Consider the following 24,228-nt stretch of genomic DNA (forward strand, 5'->3'; position numbering starts at 1 on the left):
AGTAGGTTGAACATCTGATGCCTGATTTCTACTCAGATCATGATCTTGGGGTCATGAGATTGAGCTTGGTGGGAAGTCTGCCTAGATCCTCTCTCTTTCTCTCTCTCTGCCTCTGCCCTTCCCTTTGCTTGCATGTTCTCTCTCTCCCTCTCTCTCTAAAAATAAATATATCTTCAAAAAAATAAAAAAAGGAAGGCATGCAGGTGCTGGATTATGACCATGGTAAGGAGTTCAGATTATGTTCTAATGCAATGTGAAGTCATCAGGAGTTTTTGTACAAGAGATCTGGCGAGAAGTGATTCATATTTTTAAAATAGAAAATATTTGACCCCCTGTGGTGGAGAACGGATTATGGAAGCTACAGCTATAGTCCAGCTGTGGGATGATGCATGGGAGTCAACCAGGCCTCCAAGGGGCAAGATATGGGTGGATGGGAAGACACAGAGGAATCAAAGCTGGCTTCTAGGTTTCTGGCTCACACGATTGGAAAACCTGGGGCAGGATCAGGTTGCAAGACGGGAAGTCAAGAATTCCACCTTGGACATGCCAAGACTAAGGTCAGACGGGACATATCAAGGACGCAGGTGACTCAAAATAGAGAGGTCTGGACTAGAGATGGACATGGGTGGTCATCTCCAGAGAGGAGGCATTAAGAGCCATGAGATTGGTCATGATTACACAGAGAGGAGATAAGGGAGCTGGAATCAAGCTATGAGGCAACCTGGGCTCTAAAGATCTAGAGAAGGCACCAGGAAGGTGTGCAATGGTCTGGACAAGGGGCAGAGCAGAGCCTAAGTTCTCCAGAGCCTCAGCAACTTGCTTCCCAAAGCTTGTCGGCCAGGCGTCAGTGGTGACAAGTCCCCAGTGAGTCCACAAAGACATGTCTGCCCTTACCTTGGTGATCTCCACACAATTTTGGACACAATGGACGCACATTTTGTCAATTTCATTTGCGTTGGGATGAAGGATGATCTCAGGAGCTGTCAGAATGGTGTCCGTTTGAAACAAAGGAGCATTTCCAAGGATTAAAGAATTGAAAGACTGCAAATTCCTAAGGGGGTTAACAAAAGAGACCCAGAGCTCACTGGAGGGAAGTACATCCAACACTCGATGGAAACAGCTAGCATCACAAAAGTCACATGTGAAAATCTGCTGTGAGGAAGAACACATGCAGAAACAGACAGTGTGAATTGAGTTTTATTATGTACTCCTGTTTGGGCCCATATTTTTAAATAGCTCACTTCTACTTTGGGGAAGTGAATATCTATTAGTTGGAAGACATTTAAATAACAGTGATGACTTCCAGAAGCTGTTCCACTTGGTTCAGGAAAAATGGTCTTCACACTGGCTCTGTCATTCCTTGTCCTCAGGATTCAGCTCAGATGTGGCCTCTGGAGGCCTTTCTTGACCACCTAATTACAACAGCTGCTCCATTTTCTCCCCCAGAACACTATTCTGTGTTATTTCTTTCACAGAAATCATCTTGGTTATGTTTGCTTCCTTGTGTTTTGTATCTCTCCTATGAAGATGGAGAAGCTCCAGAAGCACAGGGGCCCTGTCTGGTCCAGTGTCTGCCTCATGCAGGCTCTAAAAGACCTGTGAATGAATGAATGAGTGGATAGATGGATGGCTGGATGGATATATGGATAGATGAATGGATGGATGGATGGATGACTGGATGGATGGATGGATGGATGACTGGATGGATATATGGATGCAGAGAAAACACTGCATTTTAGAAAGGGAAATACTACAGGAGGTGCCATATTTAAGGGGATGCTGCAGGAATCTAACTTAGAAGCAATAATTAAAAAATCAAATGTGTAGAGTGCCTGGATGGCTCAGTGGCTGAGCATCTGCCTTTGGCTCAGGTCATGATCCTGGGGTCTTGGTATCGAGTCCCACATCAGGCTCCCCACCGAGAGGCTGCTTCTCTCTCTCTGTCTATGTCTCTGTCTCTCTCTGTGTGTCTCTTATGAATAAATAAATAAAATCTTTTGTAGAAGACATATTTTTGTAAAGGATAAGCTTAGTAAAATTTGTCAAATTGGGTCCAGGAAGCAAGACAAGGTATTTATTTTATTTATTAATGTCTTATTCCTAAGTGAGTTTTAGCAGCTCACAAGAATAACTGCAATAAAAAACCCTAAAATTAAGTGGGATAAAATAAGAAAGGAAATAGACACTAATCAGGGATATTTAGTTAAGTGATTGAGGCCCAGGTTCATATCCTAGCCCTTCTTCTTACTAGATGTATGTGTGGCATTAGGCAAGTCACCTATCCTCTCAACAGTCTGTGTCTGAAAAATGCAGATGAAACTGTAAAGGGTGTAACATGAACCTGGTGGAGAGTAAGCTGTCATACATGTTAGCTTTAAATATATATATATATGAGAGAGAATGTCAAGAAGGAGACAATGCAAACAAAAATACCTATACACTTGCTGCATTTAGGCTACAAATTTGGTTCTGAGTTTCCCAGCAACCAAGGAGAAAAGGGAAGACATGAAGTCAACAGTTCAAAGTATCCACACAGTTTAAAAACAAAACAATAAAAAAATTATAGACAAAAATAAAAATACTTTTTCAAGAGGCTAAGATCAGAAGGGACGATAGAGAAATTTCTTCTGGGGTTCATTACCAAGAAGATGTTGTGTGATGAAATGAACACCACCCTTGACAACATGAAGGTATGAAGTTCCTAGGCTGGCTTCCTAGAATGATCCTAAGTCCATGCAATGAAGCCTAGGCATTCAGCTCTTGGCTGATCTAGCTGAGGTGCTTGGCTGTGGTCTAGAACTCTAGGAGGGATGGGAGAGCCTTGTCTATTGTGAGGCATTACAGGCATTAAACAGGCATTACAGGCATTAAACACATATATGATGCCCATGGTAGTCAGGGATTTACTGTGGACCACTGGGGAGAACAAATGGGTCTTAGGTCCTTCAAATCAGCCTCTCTCAATAGGGGAGGGCATCACCTAGGATTCTCTGTTGCCAGTTGAACACAGATGCATGTATGTCTTTCAGATAGTTGAAGTGGAAATTTCCTTTTCTGAACGTTGAGGGGCTTAACAAGAATGTGAGCCAAATTGGAAAGGCATCCTTGCATCCTGTGAGCACCCTTCAACCAGAAAGCAGACTTACTGTCCGAATGATTTCTATTCTGCACTTTGTGAACCCCTTCCTTTAACGATTCATATATGTAGACTACTTTAATCTATGCACACTGTCTTTAAAACAGGCAACAAGGTTAACTTACTTCAGGATGAGCTTTGTCAAGACCTCATAAATTTTATATTCCCAGTATTCATAATAGGAGGCCAGCTTGGGAGCCTTGCCCGTATTGGTGTGGATGACCAGACCCTCGACTTTGGTCAGCAGAGGCCCAATGGCAAGATACCACCTGACCATGTGGTCCACGTCCTTGACTCTTTCTCGTTCAATGTGCTCAAAGAATTCCTTTACACCTGTAGAGGAAGACATCTGTTACAATTCTTCATGGATGCGGGAAAGGACATTACTCACAAGCAATCCAAACATGAGCTATATATCTTAGAAATACAAGAACAACCTCTATTGTAGATTGAAAGAAGAAAATAAGTCAATACCAAAAGCCAAGACATGCCATAGGCAAATAAATAAATAAATAAATAAATGGCAACATGGGAATGCCCATTGTGCATGCCAAAGCATACTGCATACAAAAGTTGACTTTTATATCTTTGGGCATTCTTGCTTTTCTTAAATTGTTTTTTGACTAGTCTAAGACCACTTAAAATACCTTATTTAAATAAGTAAATGTGAGCCCATAAAAACACAATCTACTGTTACAAAGGTATTGACAAAAGTACTACTGTTTTCACAGATTTGGGAATTTGTAAAACAGTCTAAGCAATACATAAAAATGGCAAAAAGCAAAAATTACTCATGATGGTTTCAAGTAAATGACTGAGACCTTTAGCAATGATTTTATTCCATTCATGGAATAAATGTCTCTGTGTTTGCGTTTGCATACATGCAATCACAACCAACAGGTTTTTTCATTTCTTCTGTAATCAGAGAAACAAGAAATTGTATCTACCTGGGAGATCATCCTCACTTTTAGGTGCTGGATATTTAAAGAGATTTATAGACTCTATTAATGTAAGCCTGGAAGAAATATCATCTGCATTCTTATGAATCTGGTGGACAAGGGACTCAAATTTCCCAATGGCCTGTTTGCACCGAGTTATGTAGTCAGCAATACCTTTGAGGGGCGGAATGAAAGAAAAAAAAGAGAATGAAAGAAAAAAAAGAAAGATATTTAGCTTTCAACTCTTTCTTTCCATACCCTGCCCATCAACATCTGGAATGTTAATACTGGCATCCCTTCATAGGAAAGACCCTGCTCACTGGGTGTTATACTATATGTTGGCAAATCGAACTCCAATAAGTATGTATATAAAGAATGCAACCGATCAGGATACGAAAGCACAGTCACTTCATTACAAACAGGAATAAAATTATTAACCATGAGAAAATGTGAAAAAAGGGACTTCATTTGTGCAGCCACTCTTTTTTTAAAAAAATTTTATTTATTTATTCACGTGAGACACACACACAGAGAGAGAGAGAGAGGCAGAAACAGAGGCAGAGGGAGAAGCAGGGTCCATGCAGGGAGCCCGGTGTGGGACTCGATCATACCCTGGGCCGAAGGCGGCGCTAAACCACTGAGCCAACAGGGCTGCCCAACCACTCTTATTACCTGTAAAATATTGTGGAATCACCTGGAAATAGTAAAATACTTAAACATGAAGAAAAAAAAAAGGAAAGACCCTGCTCATCTAATCTTGGGTCTTTGCGGCAGCAAACATCCACTTAGCACCCTTAAGGACTAGGACAAGGAGCCCTGTTCTCAGAATCAACCAAATGATACATTTTCTCGATTCAGATTTTAGCAAACCATCATCTAAGCACTGTGAGGAGAAAGAGAAGGTCCAACTCTATTGTCTTCTCATTGCCATGGCAACTTGAACCCTCCACTCTAACCTACCCTGCCGCCAGTCTCCTTCGACCTGTTGCTTAGAAACGTAGCCAGCAATAACTTGAATAGTAAACCTGAATTAAGCACCTATGATTGGTCAAGTAGTAGTCTAAGCATGTTATTATGTCGTTAAATTTTTACAACAATCTTGTGAATTGGGTACTAAGATTATGCTGACTTTACAGATGAGGACACTGAGCCTACACAAGGTTGAGTCACATGGGTAGAGCTGGACTTTTCACTCAAGGGTTTAACTCTGGAGCCAAAGTCTGAATGGACATGTTCTCCATATAAAGGAGAAGAGAAAAAGAGAAGGAAAAGAGGGGAGAAGATTTGAAAAGAAAGGGGAAAAAAGGCAAAAAGGCCTTGTTTATTTAAAAAGAGTAAAGGGAACTTCTACTTCCAGGACAAGGGAGTAGACATGCTTTTCCTTTTTCCTCCTGCCAAACACAGTTAAGAACCCTGCACATAATCTATAAAACAAATATAAGACTCTAAAAAGTGAAGAGAAGCAAACTGGCTAGGACCTTGGGATCTGAAGAATGAGTTCCCTGGGTTCCTTTTCCTTCTATATCTCAAACTTAGAGCTTAAGAAGCCGGTGATCTATAAATGCCAAAGCCCCCCAAAAGTCTGCACTCTCTAGCCAAAGGACCAGGGAAGGGACATTCTGGAAAGACAGAAAATTTTACACAGCAAATACTCTACTCTAGTCAAACACCATAGACAAAAACTATGACCTCACTCAAACCCTTGCCAGTAAGGATTAGCTGGGGCAGCCTAGACTTCCATCTTCATAATACTGTGATGAGGCATCCCAACCCCTCTGCTTCTCATGCCTGCCATGGTAGTATCAGAAAAGGCCTGGAGGTAGATGGGACTACATAAAAAGAATTAACTGTATCTATATATATATTTTTTTTAAGATTTACTTATTTATTTATGATAGACAGAGAGAGAGAGGCAAAGACACAGGAGGAGGGAGAAGCAGGCTCTATGCCGGGAGCCCGACGTGGGACTCGATCCTGGGACCCCAGGATCATGCCCCGGGTCAAAGGCAGGCGCTAAACCACTGAGCCACCCAGGGATCCCCTTGTATCTCTATAGACGAGCAACAAACATGTAGACCAAAATTAGATGATACACAGTATCATCTACAACCTTTCAACCAAAGGCTAAATACTTCAGCATAAATCTAACAAAACATGTACAAAACTTGTATGTTGAAAACTACACAGTGCTAATGAAAAAAAATCAAAGATCTGGGATCCCTGGGTAGCTCGGTGGTTTGGCGCCTGCCTTTGGCCCAGGGCGCGATCCTGGAGTCCCAGGATCGAGTCCCGTGTCCAGCTCCCAGCATGGAGCCTGCTTTTCCCTCTGCCTGTGTCTCTGCCTCTCTCTCTCCCCCCCCCTCTCTCTCTCATAAACAAATAAATCTTTTTTAAAAAATCAAAGATCTGAATAAGTGTAAAGATATACCATGTTCATGGACTACAAAGCTCAACATAGTACAGATATCAATTTCCCTAAATTTGATATATAGATAACATAATTCCCATCAAAATCCCAGAAAGCATATTTTGGTAGATATAGACAAGATTATTCTAAAGTTTATATGGAAAAGCAAAGGAACTGGAATAGCCAAAATAACTGCTTAAGGAAAAAAATGGGAAGAATCAGTCTACTAATTTCAAAACTTACCATATAGCTACAGTAATCAAGAGTGTGATAGTGGCAGAGGAACAGACACATAGATTAATGGAACAGAATAAAGAATCCAGAAATGACCCATACAAATGTACCCAGCTAGTTTTTTACAAAGATGCAAACTCAGGGGTGCCTAGGTGGCTCAGTCAGTTAAGTGTCTGCCTTTGGCTCAGGTCACCATCCCAGGGTCCTGGGATTGAGCCCCACCCTGGGCTCCCTGCTCAATGGGGAGTCTGCTTCTCCCTCTGCTCCCCTCCCCCCGCCCATGCTCTCTCGCTCTCTTTCTCTCTTTCAAATAAATAAATAAAAGCTTTTTTTAAAAAGATGCAAACTCAATTTAATGGAAAAAGCCTTTTCAACAAATGATGCCAAAGAAACTGGACTTCCATAGTCAAGAAGAAGAAGGAAGAAGAGGAAGAAGTACAAGATGAGGGAGAAATAAATTTCAAGTCTCACGCTTTGTACAAAAAATTAACTCAAGATTGATCACAAACTTAACTGCAAAATATAAAATTATAACATATTTAGAAAAAATAAGAGAAAGTCTTTGGGATGTAGGTCTAGGCAAAAAAAAATCCTTACACTTGACACCAAAAGCATGATCCATAAAATAAAAACTTGATAAATTGGGTTCTCAAAATTTTAAACTTTCATTCTGCAAAAGATGCTATTAGGACAATGAAAACACAAGTTACAGAGCAGGAGAAAATATTTGCAAACCACATATCCAACAAGGGGCCAGTATCCAAAGTATAGAAAGAACTCTCAAAACTCAAAGTAAAAAAAGCAAACAGTATAATTAGAAGATGGGCAAAAGACACAGAAAGACATTTTACCAAGGAATATATACAGCCAGCAAAGAAGCAGTGAAACAATGCTCAATATCATTAGCCAATACAAAAATGCAAATCAAAACCACAATAAGACCATTACATAGCTATGCAATGACTACAACTTTAAAAACAGTGACAATGCCAAAATGCTGGCCAAGACCTAGAAAAAAATAGAACATACATTGCTGATGGAAATGCAGAATAGCACAGCCACTCTGGAAAACACAATGGCAATTAATAATTTTTTAAAAAGACTAAACATGCAAATAGCATAGGATCCAGAAATTGCACCCCTGAGCATTTATCCCAAAGAAATGAAACTCGTGTTCACATAAAGCCCCAAACACAAATATTTTTCTAGCACAAACATTTATTCATCTTAGCCAAATCTGGAAATGACCCAGGTATCCTTTAGCAGGTGAATGGCTAAATGAGGGCACATTGATGCCATGCGATTCTAACCGCCAAAGGAACACACTATGGATACATGCAACAACTTGGAAAACCTTCCAGAGAATTATGCAGAGAAAACCCAACCCAAAAAGGTTACATATGATTTCACTTACATAACACTCTTGAAATGACAAAATTATAGAAAAGGAGAACAGATTCATGGCTGTAGAGGTTGGGGCTACGAAAGGAAGTGAAGTAGATATGACTTTAAAATGGCAATATGAGTTATCACTGTGGCATGGAAACGCTCTGCATCTTGACTATACCTATGTCAATATGTCTGGTGTGTGAGCTATACTATAGTTTTGCAGAAGTTACCATGGGGTGGGGGGGCACTGAGTAAAGCATACATAGGACCTCTCTGTATTAATTCTTCACTGGGTGTGAATCTATAAATGATTTCAAAATTAAAATTTTAATAGTAGAAAAAGAATAGAAAAATATTAGGAAAAAAAGCAAAAGATACTTTATTTTTGGAAGAGAAAGGGTAGGGCCAGCAGAGTGTCAAAATGGCATCCCATCTGGTCTTCAGTCCCAACTAAAGCCTTGAGGTTAGTGCTAAGTTCCATCAAGTATAAATGGTTAATGTTCAAAACTCAGGTGTTAGTGACATCTACACACATAAAAAAATTATAATTCAGCTAAAACAATCTAAAAAATTTATTTTGCAACACAGTCTAAAAGGCAATAAATAGGTAGATGAATCATATTACCTAGTGAGTTCCAGTTTAGCCTCTTATATCCAGACCTAAAAACTCTTATTAATTCCTGAGAATGATCATCGAGAAGAAGAGACTCTGCCTCGTTTAACGTTCCTATGAGCATGTGATAATGATCCAACATACGCTGTATTCCTTCTGTGTACCTGTGCAAAACAGGAAAGTCACTGATATGAGGATGTACGATGCAGCTCATAAAAAGCTTGACCTTTTAGATAGGTTACAAAAGACCATTAACCAGACTAAAGCTTTGTCTTTTCTTTTCTTTTTTATTCTTTTTTTTTTTTTTTTTTTTTTTAGAAAGCTTCCCACCCAGCATGGAGCCCAAAGGAGACTTGAACTCACAACTGTGAGATCAAGACCTGAGCTGAGATTGAGAGTCAGATGCTTAACCGACTGAGCAACCCAACCCAGCTGCCTTCAGGCTAAAGCGTTGATTGAAAGATATGCAGAAATTGAAAACAATGCTGAGTCTTCCCACTAAGTTTCTCTTTGGGAAAATATTGGTTATTTTCATTAGAAAGTGTTACTTATGTTAACATGTAATAGGTTTGTTATCACTACTTTTAGATAAATGGATAAATACACAGTTTAAACATTGCTTGGTTTTCATTTCTAAGGTGGCAAATACTGGTAGTTAAAGAGAAAACAGGAGAGGGTGGGGTTCACATTAATTTTTAAGAATGGAAAGGGGTCCCGAGATCAAAAATGTTACTGTTGATTTAAGAGAAGAATCTTTTTACCTAAGGAATTTGTCCTCCTGGAGAGCAACATTCCTTGCTAATTCGGGGACAGAGAATCCTAGCTGTTCCAAGTACTTCGTTTCACTAATAATCTCCTTGAGAGCAGGTGAAAAATTGACTGCAAATATAGCTCCCTTGTCAGAGTTAGCAGCCTCATCAGCAACAGTAGAAGTCTGTGGAAGAGATGTCTCATGAGCATGGCAAGGCGGGTCCAAGACGCAGCCCGTACAGCCCCAGTTAAACGTAAATTGGAAAACAATCAGTATAGGGCCCTGGATGCCCTGACAGCCTGGACAGCTGCCTAGCTAGCTTGAATACATATTTTGTTTAGTGAACGGTTTTTAAAGAATTCGATTGCCGCTCATGTTAAAAAACTGGTCAACTGCATGTCAAACTCCAGAATTATGGCTTCTTAAACACTTAGAATGGCTGAGAAGGTAGGGCAGGCACAGACTGGGGAAGACGGCAGCTGCCCCTTCTGATAGGACGTGTGTGGTCCAGTTCCCATCCAGCCCTCTGAGCTCATTTTGGTGCCCACTGCAGGATTTCGAGACCACGGTTCTGAAGCCGCCTCAGCCAGGTCTCTCCTCCCTCGCAGGGGTACGCTCAGCACTTCACTGAGCGTTTGCTGTGGATCAGGCTCTATGTGGCTAAGTGCTATGGCTAAGGGTGAATTGTAGGAAATGGCATTTTTCTGGAGGTCGACTGCCAACAATTTCACACATAGCTCAACCAATACTTTGTGTGTTGATGTCATTAGACCTGATTCACTTTCCAAATGGGCAAGCTGAGGCTGAACCTGCTTGCTCATGGAGTCAGTAGGGCTGCCTGACTCTGCCACATTTCCTAACCATGACATTATACTGCCTCCATCTCCCCCTTCTTTGTGCCTCTCCTCTCCTCCCCTGTCAACCTGGCCCTTCTTAGCCTTTGATTTTGGAAATACCCATTAGCTGCAAGCATGTCAATGCATCGAACCTCAGGAAAACAGCAGACGCCATCATCGACCCTGAGCGCCCTGGTCTGGGCAAGGATCTGCAGATACACACCTTGGTAAGCAGACTCTTCTTCATAAGAACTGGCAGGACCAGCTCCGTGGCCTCTTTCCACTGCTCGTACTTTCTGTCCTCAAAGTCTTTCATTGTCCTGCCCATTTCCAAGTACTTCTGTTTCACCTGTCAAAGAACCCAGGCAACTGTCAGTTTGTCCTTGGAAATAACACTTCTCTCTCTCTCTCTCTCTCTCTCTCTCTTTCTCTCTCTCTCAAAAAGAAAAAAATCTGTTAGCACATTTTGCAAAAGGAAGCATCCAGATTTTCACGAATTTTAGACGGCGTGTTTGAGATGCTATGGCTTGAAATCCACACCAACTGGCAGAGATCAGCAGACCTCAGCCCGTGGGCCGCATCTGATGTCACCCAAGAGCTAACAACAGCTTTTACATCTTTAAATGATTAGCAGGAAATCAAAAAGAATGACAGTGCTTTGCGACATGTGAAAAGTATATGAAATGAGAATTTAAGCATTGGTAAAGGAAGTTTTATGAGAATGCAGCCCCTGCATGTTCATCATCACACTATCTAGGGCTACCTTCTTCTCTACCACAGCAGAGTTGAGTAGTTGGGACACAGACTGTATGACCTGCAAACGCCTAAAGCATCTACTCTCTGAGCCTTTAAACAAAAGGTTTGTCAACCCCTGCCCTATAACATACAAAAACCCATGGGTGGGGGAGGGACAGTATTATCAGAAAGAGGGTCACCTTCCAGAGAAGCAGAAGAACAAGGTCAGGAAAAAGCCTACATGGCTTGTGACCTGGAAGATGTCATATGCATTAAGATACCAAAGATAAGTGACACAAAAGGTGGTTTTAAACCTGAGCCTGAAATCAGGGACCACGGGAAAGACGTTATAAGTTACAGGCATGAATGTGCTCCTCACATAGTCGTGAGACGTACAAGGGGACAACTCCAGCAAAAGCAACATACTTCTCTTCCTCGGTCACTGTCCAGTATCTCCTCCACCTCCTGAAATCTGAGGATGGTGTGCTTGATCCGAGAGAACAGGGACCGTTCCCAGTAGATTGCACCTGCTACCGGAGGGTGATTCTTATACAGGGGTGGGTTGTCCAGGTTCTGAACAAAGAGTTTATTAACTACGTCGATCTGAAAAGCAATCAAAGGCACTCTGTAAGTGGTACACACCAACCTGTGAGCCAGAAAAGACTAAAGCTGGGATTTGTGTCTTTAAAGCAATGAACACTGGAATGTCAGAGAGTGAATGAGATACAGAATTGTGCTTTTGACCACTTACTCATTTTTTACCACTTTTTCTTATACTCCAGCAGTTCTTTTCTTTGCTTTAACATATGCAGTGCTCCAAATGCCTTATTACTACACACTGTGTAGAATCATTTCACTGACTTATTAGAAATTCTGAAATCAGGATGCTTGGGTGGCTCAGTGGTTGAGCATCTGCCTTTGGCTCAGGGTGTGATCCTGGGGTCCTGGGATCAAGTCCCACATAGGGCTCCCCACAGGGAGTCTGCTTCTCCCTCTGCCTATGTGTTTGCCTCTCTCTGTGTGTTTCTCATGAATAAATAAAATAAAATCTTAAAAAAAAAAAGAAATTCTGAAATCTGTTCTAGGCATGACTAGTGACCAGGCTTGCATTGTGTGTGCACATGCGTGCATGTGTGTGTCTGTGTGGCATGCAGGGACAACATACCACTGAAATATTATAATTATTTATGTAATTTTTAAAAATTATTGTAAAAAATACATAACATAATATTTGCCATCATTAAGTGCATCTCGGTGGCAAGCACATTCACACTGTCATACAACTGCCACCACCATCATCTCCAGAACTGTTTCATCCTTCCCAAACTGAGACTGTCCCCATGAAACACTAGCTCCCCATCTTCCTGCCCCGGCCCCTAGCACTCACCACTCTACTTTCTGAATCCATGAATCTGACTCCTCTAAGTACCTCACGTAAATGGAATCATAGAGTAGTTGACTTTTTTTGACTGGCTTATCTCACTTAACATAATGCCTTCAGGTTCATCCATGCTGTAGCATGTGTCAGGAGGTCCTTCCTTTTTTTTTTTTTTTTATTTATTTATGATAGTCACACAGAGAGAGAGAGAGGGGGCGGGGCAGAGACATAGGCAGAGGGAGAAGCAGGCTCCATGCATCGGGAGCCCGACGTGGGACTCGATCCCGGGTCTCCAGGATCGCGCCCTGGGCCAAAGGCAGGCACCAAACCGCTGCGCCACCCAGGGATCCCAGAGGTCCTTCCTTTTTAAGGCTGAATCATATTCCATTGTATGAATAAACCACATCTTGTTTATCTATTCATCTACCAATAGACATTTGGGTTGTTTCCACATTTTGGCTATTGTGAATAGTGCTGCTGTGAACATGGGTGTGCAAATATCTCTTCCAGGCTCTGTTTTCACTTCTTTAGGGTCTATGCCCAAAAGTGGAATTGCTGGACCATGTGGCCTGGACCTTCATTTTAAAAGAAGCATCTCGGGGATCCCTGGGTGGCGCAGCAGTTTGGCGCCTGCCTTTGGCCCAGGGCGCGATCCTGGAGACCCGGGATCGAATCCCACATCGGGCTCCCGGTGCATGGAGCCTGCTTCTCCCTCTGCCTGTGTCTCTGCCTCTCTCTCTCTCTCTCTCTCTCTGTGTGTGACTATCATAAATAAATAAAAATTAAAAAAAAAATAAAAGAAGCATCTCCACACCCGCATGTGGGTAATCAGATGTGGGAGACAGAATTCCAGTGCCCCAGTAACAGTCCTGATCCCTAGAGCCTGTGAATAGCTACCTTACATGACAAAGGGGAATCAAGGTTGCCAAGCAGCTGACCTTATATAATAGGGTGATGGCCCTGGATTATCTGGGTGGGCCCGATGTATTCCAGGGGCCCTTATAAGAGGAAGGAGGAGGCAGAGGACAGGGTCAGAGTGATGGACACAGGACTAGCTGTTGCTGGCTTTGAAGATGGAAGGAATATCTAAAAGCTGGGGAAAATACAAAAAAATCAATTCTCCCCTAGAGACTCCAGAAAGAACTAGAGCCCTGAGAACACCTTGATTTCAACCCAATCAGACCATGGCAGACTTCTGACCTTCAGAACAGTATGTAGGATAACAAGTCTGTGTGGTTTTAAGTCACAAAGTTTGCAGTACCTTGTTACAACAGCAGCAAGGAAACTATACATTTGAAGATCACTTTATCCCTTTATGTCACACCAACTGATGCTGACCAAATTATGTCACATATTCTCATTTTATCCTCTAAATAAAATGATAAGCATTTTTTTGGTCTGTTTCTCCCACTAGATACTGACTTCTTTGAAGGCATATTCTATGTTTTGTTCATCTCTCTATCTCTGTGCTTAACATTCATACTTGGAATATGTGAGCACCAGGAACATTTTTCTGAACATATCAATACATATATGGTTAGCTAGGACTTCTGCAATGATTAATGTGATTATTTCTACTCCTAACTCATACAGAGCCCAACACAATGTGAGCTATATAACATTGGACTTGATAAATTCTTACTGAATTTCTTCACTAAATAAACAAACCCATTTTGTTTGGCTACCTGTGGCATGTGACATGCTTATCTGTGAAAATTCCACAGTTTCTCTGGATTTGGATGGGAGAGACAGATAATAACATGATTCCATTCTTAACATACTGCCAAGTGTCTTTTACTGCTCCGGCACCTATAGATTTATCAATTACCTCTTTGCAATACTGTACAAGAATATCATTAAACTTCATCATCATTTGTCGATTGATAGCTTCTCGTGAACGAATATGCTTAAATTTTAAAAGCATATCAAATGCTGCTTCAGCTGATCGAAGTGTCTTAAAAGATTCATCGATAAAACTTTTTGCCTTTTTCTCAATAACCTGCAACAAAAAGTAAAAAAAAAAAAGAAAGAAGGAAAACAGCCCTCGTGTCTCTATAACTAACTATCCTGGAAAAACAAAGTGGAAAGAAACAAGCAAAAAACATATTCATGACTTGAGATGGATTTCCATTGTGCTTTAGAGGAAGTTGGTGTCCAGTTAAAAATGGCAGATTAGATGCACTGGCTTTCTCCTACCTCCTCTCATTCAGTTCAAAAAGGTCAAAGGAAATTTTTTTTAAGTGTTAACTCATATAAACAAAGAAAATGAAAGACAACACAAAAGCAGAAGAGATAGTTCAGAAGTTTTAGGCGGACGGAAAGTAAATAACTTCATAGAAAGCAGAGAATTACAACCTGCTGGCAATGGGGGAGCAGGCGGGCACTCATTTCCTCCCCTGTGAAACCTCCAAGAGGCTGAACATTTGGAGACACCAGGCACCAGGAGGGTGAGAAGCAAACACAGGATCCCTTCTCCACCCTGCACAGCCAGACTACTATGCATCCTCTATACCCTCATCCCACCCCACTCTACAAAGAGTAAATGGTTGGTTCTAGAAAAATTAAATCAGAAAGACATCAGAGTTCAAGGATGCCTGGGTGGCTCCATCAGTTAAGCATCTGACCCTTGATTTTGGCTCAGGACAAGATCTCAGGGTCATGAGATCGAGTCCTATGTTGGGCTCCATATTGGACATGAAGCCTCCTTAAGATCCTCTTTCTCCCTCTCCCTCGGCCCCCCACTTCATGCACACACTATGTCTCTCTTTTTAAAAAAATGACAACAGAGTTCTAATAATACTGGAAGCTATAAATCAATGATCAAATATCTAAATAAAAGTTCAAATATCTTTAAAAAAGGTTATTTAAACCTTAAATTCTGTAACTAACTTCATTTCAGAATTCATGCATACAAGACTCAAAAAATATATGTCCCATGAAACCTTTCTTCAGAAGCTACTAAAAAATGTGCTCCAGCAAAACAAGAGCTAAATAAGGAAAGAGGAAGATATAAAATCTAGAAAACAGGATCCAACACAGATTAGAAAAGATGAGAAGTTCTAGGGTGACTGTTTTGCAATAAGTCTAAAGAGCAAATAATCTACACTGGAGCAGAATGGGATAAAGGCCTCCAGGAAAATAAGAGTACTGATATTTTTGAGCAGATTGAACCCATTATTGATAGATATGTGGCAGAGATGTTAGAGCAGATGGGAAAAAACAACAAGTATGTAAAAAACCAGGCAAATAAAAATAAAAGCAATGATTAACTTCAAGAAAAATAAAGGGTTGTACAAGAAAGGTGGTGTGGTTATGATGGGCTTCTTGGCTCACCAGTGAACAATATTTGCACAGATATAATGAGTAAACACTAACCATTAATTTAACCAAAAGTTATGATAAAACTATGTTAGATGACAAAGAGACAAAGGGGGATAGGGGTAGGAATAGGACAGGCAAGTCTATATCTACTCTGAAAAGTTAATAGGTATCTAAAACTGATTACATTAGATAAATCACAAAGTAATCACATTGGCATGTTTCTTAGGAAATAGGAGGGTAAACAAAAAAAACTGAAAATTATGAAAAATGATAGCAAGAATGGGAATGAAAAGGGGTTAGCATGGGGTTGCTTTTTCTTATTATTAGCCTTTTAGCATTACTTAGTAAAGTGACTTTAATGAAAAGTTCAATTTAAAAATTAATAACACTTAAATAAAACAGAAGCTGAAAATAAACTGGATACAATTAAAATGGAAATGCTTAGGGGCCCCTGGGGGCTCAGTCAGTTACGCAGTCAACACTCGATTTCACGCAGGTCTTGATGTAAGAGTCCTGAGATCAAGCTCTGCATCAGGCTCCATACTCACCTGGGAGTCTGGCTGAGGATTCTCTATCCCTCTCCCTCTGCCCCTCCCTGTACTCGTGTGCTCACTCACTCTTTCTACAACAAATAAATATTTTTTAAGAAATGGAAGTGTTTAGATAACCCAAGAAGAATTCTCTGGCGTTGTCCATACAAAAAGATGCTCTGGGTTATAAAAACATTTACTCAAGACCTAAAATGGGGATGCTACTGGTGTGCTTCCCACATGAAGCTGAGAAGGTATGCATGATGAACCATACACCATCCTATCATGCCGTATGGAGTGAAACGATATTCTCAGCTACAGTCTCTCTTTGACAGCTCTGCCTCCCCTACACCCCAAGCCACACCCTCCTGTATCATCTCCCCATCTCCTGTAATTCCCCAGCCTAAATCAGCCTAGGCTGTGACCAGAAGAACTTTCCTCAACAATAATTCTGATTATCTCACCCCCTTGGTCAACAACCTTCAGTGGCTCTCTATTGCCTACTAAGTCTCATACATCACCCTCCCACGTCCTCTCCAATTATACACCCAACCCATCTTTGAGAAATGCTACTGTGTCCAGCTTGATTTAACCTTTTTATACCTAGGGATAGGAATGGGGACAAGGAAAATTAAGGAATGTTTACTTCTGCCTTATATTCCTCTATATTGTTTCTGATTTCTTTTTTACAAAAAAAAGCAGGTATTACTTTTTATGACTTAAAAAAAATTCCAAGCATAGCTAAAAAACTAACTTAACATGGGGAAAATGTGGTAGCTGCTTCTGAGATTAAATTGATAGATGTGTTACTTGCCAGAACTTCAATCTTGAAGTCATCCATCACGTATTTCCAGTACTGGGAAGACTTAATACTGAAAGGGTCAAAGGCCAGGTTTTCCATGGGGGTGACCAGGCTGTCCACCCTGCATAGGACATCGTCGATACGCTTGGGATCCCCCGTCACTGCCTTTAGTTCTGGACCAAATATATTGTAAAATTCCTCCATAACCTGTCCAAAAAAACAAAACACAAGGGAGTTGCCTTTCAGTTTTCTCATGAATGCTCTAACTACAAATGGATTGCATGTCCAGATTTGCCTGAGGGCAAGAATCATGTTACACAGGGGCACCTAGGTGGCTTAGTTGGTTGAGCATCTTGACTCTTGATTTTGACTCAGGTCATGATCTCAGGGTGGTAGGATGGGATCAAGCCCTAACTCAGGCTCTGCTGCAGTAGGGAGTCTGCTGATGATTCTCTCCTTCTGCCCCTCCTCCACTCACCAGCACGCACATGCACTCTCTCTCTCCCTTTCTCTCACTCTAAAATAATAAATCCTTTTTTTAAAATCATGTCATATAGATAACATTCTCCTAGTCTAAGACCTCTGGTACTATGCCCATTGCATGTAAGACAAGATCCAGATGTCCTGACATAGTTTGCAAAATTTGTATGTTCAGACCCACACATCCTCCCTTCAACCCCTTCCAATGCTGCTCCCCCCATCCTGCCTCCTTGCAGCCACCCCCACCCTCTTTCAGTTCCACATTCCTTTCTGTCACAGCACCTTTGTTTGCAGTTCAAATTGCCTAGCTAGCTACTACTCATCATTGACTATGACTATGTCACGTCCAACCCCTTAGAAAAGATCAGGCCCTGGTACACACTCTAGAGCCCCCTCGACTGTGCTTTTCAGAGCACTCACTTCAGCCATAGCTACATATTTGTGTGATTATTATATCTACCATCTTTCTGCTATCAGACTGTAAGCTCCATGAAGCCATAGGCTACATATGTGTTTACCAGGGCCAGCTTCAGAGGCGTTGTGACCCAGGCAAGTGCACAGGGCTCCAGGTGTGGAAGGGCCCTGTGCTGGGTTTAAGGCTCTGCTATCACCTTCTTGAAATTCTTAATAATTTTATCTTTGAGGACGCCTGGGTGGCTCAGTGGTTGAGCATCTGCCTTCGGCTCAGGGCGTGATCCCAGGGTCCTGGGATCGAGTCCTACATTGGGCTCCTTGCAGGGAGCCTGCTTTCTCCCTCTGCCTGTGCCTCTGCCTCTCTCTGTGTCTCTCATAAATAAATAAATAATCTTTTTTAAAAATTTTATCTTTTCCACGTGTGTTTTATAAAGGAAGGCTTATGGGACAGTTGTGCACACACATAAACAGCTCACTGGGATTTGCGTGTCCCCTGCTCCTCGCCACATAGAGTGTGTGACGCAGCACAAGCACAGGATTCCAGTGGGCCCACCACGCACAGCAGTTCTGGGACATTCTCATGTCACATCAACAAGCACAAGGACAGCAGCTGCTCTGAGACACCACGTTCTCCCTTCAAACCACACTTTGCTTCAAACACAGGAGGCTGGGAACCGTTCTGAGAAACATGCCTGAATAGGAAACCTACCATATGCCTTCTTACTCCTGTACCTTAGCCCACTGCACACCCTGAAATGATGGCAGAAGACAGGCGGCAGAGATAGCACCTCCTTCCCCACTCTTCCTCACTTGTCACCAAGCAGGGAGTAGAGAAGCCAGGAGTAGAGAAGCCTGGAAGAATGTGCCACACCGAGAAGCAAGAGCAAACCAGCTGAGCTTGTTGTGTGCAGCGCTGCCACTGCTCTGGCAACAGTGACATACGTCTGTGCCCACGGGTGACAAAGTACAAACTGTATCCTCTCAGTGATTCCACATATGCGCTAAATGCCCTGAATTTGCATTTTAAGCCAACATTGCACAATTTAAAGATGAACAGTAAAATTCATGGAATAATATAAATGTTTAATTTCCCTTTACTCTCTTTTCTTTGTCACAACCATGGCAAACAAACAAAAACTAAAGCCTGCTGAGGCGAGAGACATCAGAAGAAAGGGAAAAGCTTTATATTTTAATGTTTTTTTTTAAAAAAGATTTTATTTATTTATTTGACACAGACAGAGAGAGAGTGCACAAGCAGGCAGAGCCAACATGGGGCTCGATCCCAAGACCCTGAGATCATGATCTGAGCCAAAGGCAGATGCTTAACTGACTGAGCCACCCAGGCATCCCTATTTTAATGCTTTTAATAGCATTTTTTCCTGCATTTTGAACCAGGGGGTCCCACATCTGTTTGCGCTGGGCGCTGCGGGTTATGTGGCCGGCCCTGGATTTGCTCCCGTTGTGTCTCTAGTGGGTAAGCACAGGCGCCTGGCACAAATGAGTTCTCAACAAATATTAAGAATGAATGGATGGGTGGAATTCATCCAATCAGCCGGTAAGCCCTTTTACAATCACTTCGGAGAGGGAGGGATCGGGTAAATGGGGAGTCCCTGGCAGATGGTCAGCAGCTGATGCAGTGAGCAAGCATGAGGTGCCTTCAGGAGAGAAACAAGAGAAGCCTTGGACTGAACTTTGAGAAGTTCCAACACTTAATGGGAGGACCAAGGAGGGGGATCTTGCAAAAGACACTGAGAAAGAATGGCTGGAGGCCAAGGGACAGCCAAAAGCAGGGTGAAAAGGAGGGGTGTCACAGAAAACAAGGAAAAGGCACAAAAGGTCTGATGTGGCTCTGGTATATTCTGGTACATTTTATGGGCTCTCAACTGCTTCCGTCTTCCAGGCCCTGTCTCCTGCCCTCCCCCTTACATGGAAGGTGTGCCAGAGCCAAACTGCTTTCCATCAGGCAAGTCCCCACCCCAGCCAGCTGCATGTGCAACAGAGAAAAGCTGTGCCAGCCTTCCCACCTGCAAAATGTCACAGAGGTCCTGGCAGATGGAGGCCATGTAATCCGTTCTCTCAAACAGCCGCTTTTGGTCAAACTCCCACCGAGCTTCTCTCCCTGAAGCTTCAATCTTGGCCCGGGTATCAAAATAGGCCCTTTTCCACATATGCAGGACATTCCTGGCCTCCAAGGTTTTGTGCTGGGCACTGGCTCGATTTTCTCTGTGAAGAAAAGGAGAGGCAGCGATGGGGACAGGTGGAGCTTCAGTGTGTCCCAGCCGCACACCACAAGGTGAAGCAGACTCCTCACCAAGGAGCAGGGCTCGCCTGGTCTCACAACCTCAGGGACAGCTTAACGGCCGGGCTGCTGCTCTGCCCCACTTTGCAAGGGCACAACACCCCTGTGCATCTGCAAGGCCAGGGATTGCAAATCACCCCTCAGGCTGACCTCCGCGACAGCTGCCCACTCAACCCATGAGCTGAGGTTCCCCAAGAAGCTGTCTGCCTGAGCTGGAAAGGGAACAGGCGGCCCTGGGCTCCAGGCCAGAAGGCCAAAGAGTGAAGAGATAATACCAAGGTTTCAGTACCTATTTCACTTGTATAGATTTTTTTTTAAGATTTTATTTATTTATTCATGAGACACACACACACAGAGGCAGAGACACAGGCAGAGGGAAAAGCAGGCTCCCCACAGGGAGCCTGATGCAGGACTTGATCCCAGGACCCCAGGATCATGACCTGAGCTGAAGGCAGACGCTCAACCACTGAGCCACCCAGGTGCCCGATTTTTTTTTTTTTTAAGAAAGTGAAGATCTACAACATCTACAACTCCTTTCACATTTGATCCCAGAGGCTCTCCCACCTCAGGGGACCAGGGTCCAGACCTGGGACTTGGTCTCTCCCAGAATAACTAAGGAAAACGGTCCTGATTAAAATAAAATAACCTACAGGGCACCTGAGTGTCTCAGTCAGTTGAATATCAGATTCTTGGTTTTGGCTCAGGACATGATCTCAGGGTCCTGGGATTGAGCCCCACTTCAGGGTTCCTGCTCAGCAGGGAGTCTGCTTCTCCCTCTACCCCTCCTCCCCAACTCACACACACTCTCTCTCACTCTCTCTAAAATAAATAATATTTTTTAAATTAAATTAAATAAAATAACCTATAAATCCACACAACAGGGTATTACTTGGCCATAAAGAGGAAGGAAGCACTAGCCCTTGCTCCAACACCATTGAACTTTGAAAACATGATGCTGAGTGAAAGAAGCCCATCATAAAAGACCCCATGTTGGATGACTCCATGGCATAGGCAAATCCACAGAGGTAGAAAGTAGATCTGTGGTTGCCCAAGGCCAGGTGAGTCGGAAAGACCAGAGATGACAGCTAAAGAGTATGGGGTTTCTTTTTGAATTGAAGAAAATATTCTACAATCAATTATGGTGATGGACACATGACTCTGAATACCATCAAGGAGTCACTGAATTGTACATCATAAATGGGTGAATTGTATGGTGCGTGAATCTTGTTTCAATAAAGTTGTTTAAGATCTTTTTTTTTAAGTAGGTGCCACACCCATTGTAGAGCCCAGTGTGGGGCTCAAACAACCCTGAGACCAAAACCTGAGCTGAGATCAAGACCTAGATGCTTCACTGACTGAACCACTCCAGCGCCCCAAAGGCTATTTAAGATCTTAAAGAAAAAAAAACATAAAGCGTCGTTACTTCTTACTTGAACAAAGTGCGCAGATTGACCACTTTGCAGACTCTTTCAGCAATTTCCCAGGCAATCCGCTCCATGAGTGGGATCATTCTTTCATCTTTATTGTAGTGTCGGGAGATAATCCACACCATCCTCAGTGCACTCATCATGGAGGGGATTGTCTCCAAGACGACGTGAAAGCTGGATCCATGGGTTATATTCTAACAGAAGAGAGCAAGTGACCTTAGCCTTGGGGTCAAGAAGTTTCATAAAAGCAACACAGGAAATTTCCACAGGAAATTTCACTCTCCCTAAGTCAAAAAAAAAAAAAAAACATATATGCTTCTTATGGGAGGAAGTGTTTCACTACCAAAAGACATTTGAAAAAAAAAAAAAGACATTTGAAATAGGTCTGGAGGCATGGATGTGGAAAGACAGATAAGATTTACAAATGAAAGCAAATAAAGCAATTTGCACAAGTATGAGTATGTGTGAGTATACATATAGGTAAAGAGAGAGTAAGAAAAAGAAATATACAGAAAAAGAATACATCTGTGTATCTATTGAGTATACACATACATGCCCAGTACACATTATATGCAGCAGATTGTATTTTCCAAACGCAGCCACAACAACATCTTGACTGTGTCCCCTCACCATTAAGAGATGGCATCATCTTCTCCACCCCCTCAAATCTACACAGACTGTCAACTTCTTTAGTCAGTAAAATATGGCAGAGGTAATGCTGTACCACTTCTGAGCACAGCCCTTAGCTAGCCTGCTTCTGGTCTCTTGGAAGCCAGCCACCAGGTAAGAAGTGTGACTGTCCTGTTACCCTAAAGCCACCAGACTTGAGACATCCAAACCACATGGAGAAATCCTGGGGGATGAGATACCACATGGAGAGAAAGAGGCCAAGGAGCAAGCAGGTACCAGCTATGTGGCCAAAGAAGCCATTTGGAAGCGGGTCTTGAAGCCCGGTTACCCAAGCTGTTGTACCTGAAGCCAAGATGAACTGCCTGGCTAAGTTCTCCCCAAATTCCTGACCCACAAAACGGGAAGACAAAGAAAATATTTGTCATCAAGAAAGTGAAAAAGCCCACAGGCTAGGATAGTGCAAATCACATATCTGATAAGGATCTTGTATTCAAACAAAAAATTTTATTTAACTCCTGAATCAACAAGACAAATCAAAAATGGGGAAAAGATTAAAACAGACATTTTATCAAAAATATGTGAATGAAAAAAAAAATATGTGAATGGCCCAAGAAGCACATGAAAAAAGTGTTCAGCCTCATTAGTTATTGGGGAATGTAAGTCAAAATCCCAATGAGATAGTTTATTATGCATAAAAGATGAATGCTTGCACTTACAGAAAATACCTAGAATGGGCAAAATCATAGAGACAGAGAATGGAATAGAGGTCACCAGGGGTACCAGGAGAGGGGAATACTTAGGTCAGGGGTTCATAATTTATGTTAGACGTGATGAAATGCTTACTTACAGGTGTTCAGGATGGGTGCCCAACATCGTATGTGTGTGTGTGTGCGCACGCGCATGTGTATACTGCAACTAAACTACCCACTTACACACAGTTAAAATAATCCATGTCACATGCATGCTACCACAGTTGCTTAAATGCTGAATTAAAAAGGGGAACTGGGCAGCCCAGGTGGCGCAGCGGTTTAGCACCTCCTTCAGCCCAGGGCGTGATCCTGGAGACCCGGGATTGAGTCCCACGTCGGGCTCCCTGCATGGATCCTGCTTCTCCCTCTGCCTGTGTATCTGCCTCTCTCTGTGTGTGTCTCTCATGAATAAATAAATAAAATCTTTAAAAAAAAAAAAAAAAAAGGAAACTAAATCCGTGTGAGATCTAAGTCACGGAGCTGACTTTCCAAAGTGCAGTATGCCCAGAGTACCTTGAAATGGCGCTCCACGGTGGACAGGAACCGCACATTGTCTGAGGCCTCCATGTGGAGCTTGAATAACTCTGTTAAGACCGGTTGCAGGTTAGCCACAAGCATAGAATCAGACTCCCTGATCACATCCAAGACTTTCCTGACTATTGGAAGTTTTGTTTGCTCGTGGAGTGCACTCAGGGTTGCGTTTCTTTCCCGCCAGAACTCAATTTCGGCCAGAGGACCATTACCCTGAGAGGAGGTGACATGAACATACAAACTGTCACCATTGGCATGGCATGAACACCTGTGGTTGCTTCTACAGCATCCCTCCCTCTCTTCCCAGCTGCTCCAAATAGGAACCAATCCATGCACTTGACCCAGAATGGTCCAATCAGAGTGAATCTCAGGACTCTGGCTCAGAATATTGAACAAAGACACTCTGCCTTTCTCCAATGTGATGTGGAGATGAACAAGTTGCCACCATGAAGGACAGCAGCCTGAGGAGGAAGCCCCCACAGAGAGGAGGGTGGAAATGAGATGAGGGATTCCGAGAGAAACACAGCAGAAACAAACCATACCTGAAATCAGTCCCGCTTCTGGACTTTTCAGTTATGTGAACCAACAAATTGTCTCTTGTTTAAGCCAGCTGAATTAGGTTTCCTGT

General features: G+C 42.5%; 1 protein-coding gene across 1 annotated transcript in view; it reads right to left on the reverse strand.

Moving 5' to 3' along the window:
- DNAH10 (dynein axonemal heavy chain 10) overlaps positions 1–24,228 on the reverse strand; it is a 134,308-nt gene that overhangs the window by 94,433 nt on the left and 15,647 nt on the right. The window contains exons 8-19 of the mRNA XM_026017081.2: positions 23,583–23,813; positions 21,694–21,884; positions 19,989–20,187; positions 17,083–17,277; positions 14,246–14,416; positions 11,466–11,642; positions 10,528–10,653; positions 9,479–9,651; positions 8,730–8,881; positions 4,084–4,248; positions 3,262–3,469; positions 895–1,051 (exon numbers count right to left, since the gene is read on the reverse strand). Coding sequence (XP_025872866.2) covers positions 895–1,051; positions 3,262–3,469; positions 4,084–4,248; positions 8,730–8,881; positions 9,479–9,651; positions 10,528–10,653; positions 11,466–11,642; positions 14,246–14,416; positions 17,083–17,277; positions 19,989–20,187; positions 21,694–21,884; positions 23,583–23,813 — 2,145 coding nt within the window. The remainder of the gene's footprint in view (positions 1–894; positions 1,052–3,261; positions 3,470–4,083; positions 4,249–8,729; positions 8,882–9,478; positions 9,652–10,527; positions 10,654–11,465; positions 11,643–14,245; positions 14,417–17,082; positions 17,278–19,988; positions 20,188–21,693; positions 21,885–23,582; positions 23,814–24,228) is intronic.

Source organism: Vulpes vulpes, chromosome 10, assembly GCF_048418805.1.
Source record: "Vulpes vulpes isolate BD-2025 chromosome 10, VulVul3, whole genome shotgun sequence".
Classification (NCBI taxonomy): Eukaryota; Metazoa; Chordata; class Mammalia; order Carnivora; family Canidae; genus Vulpes; species Vulpes vulpes.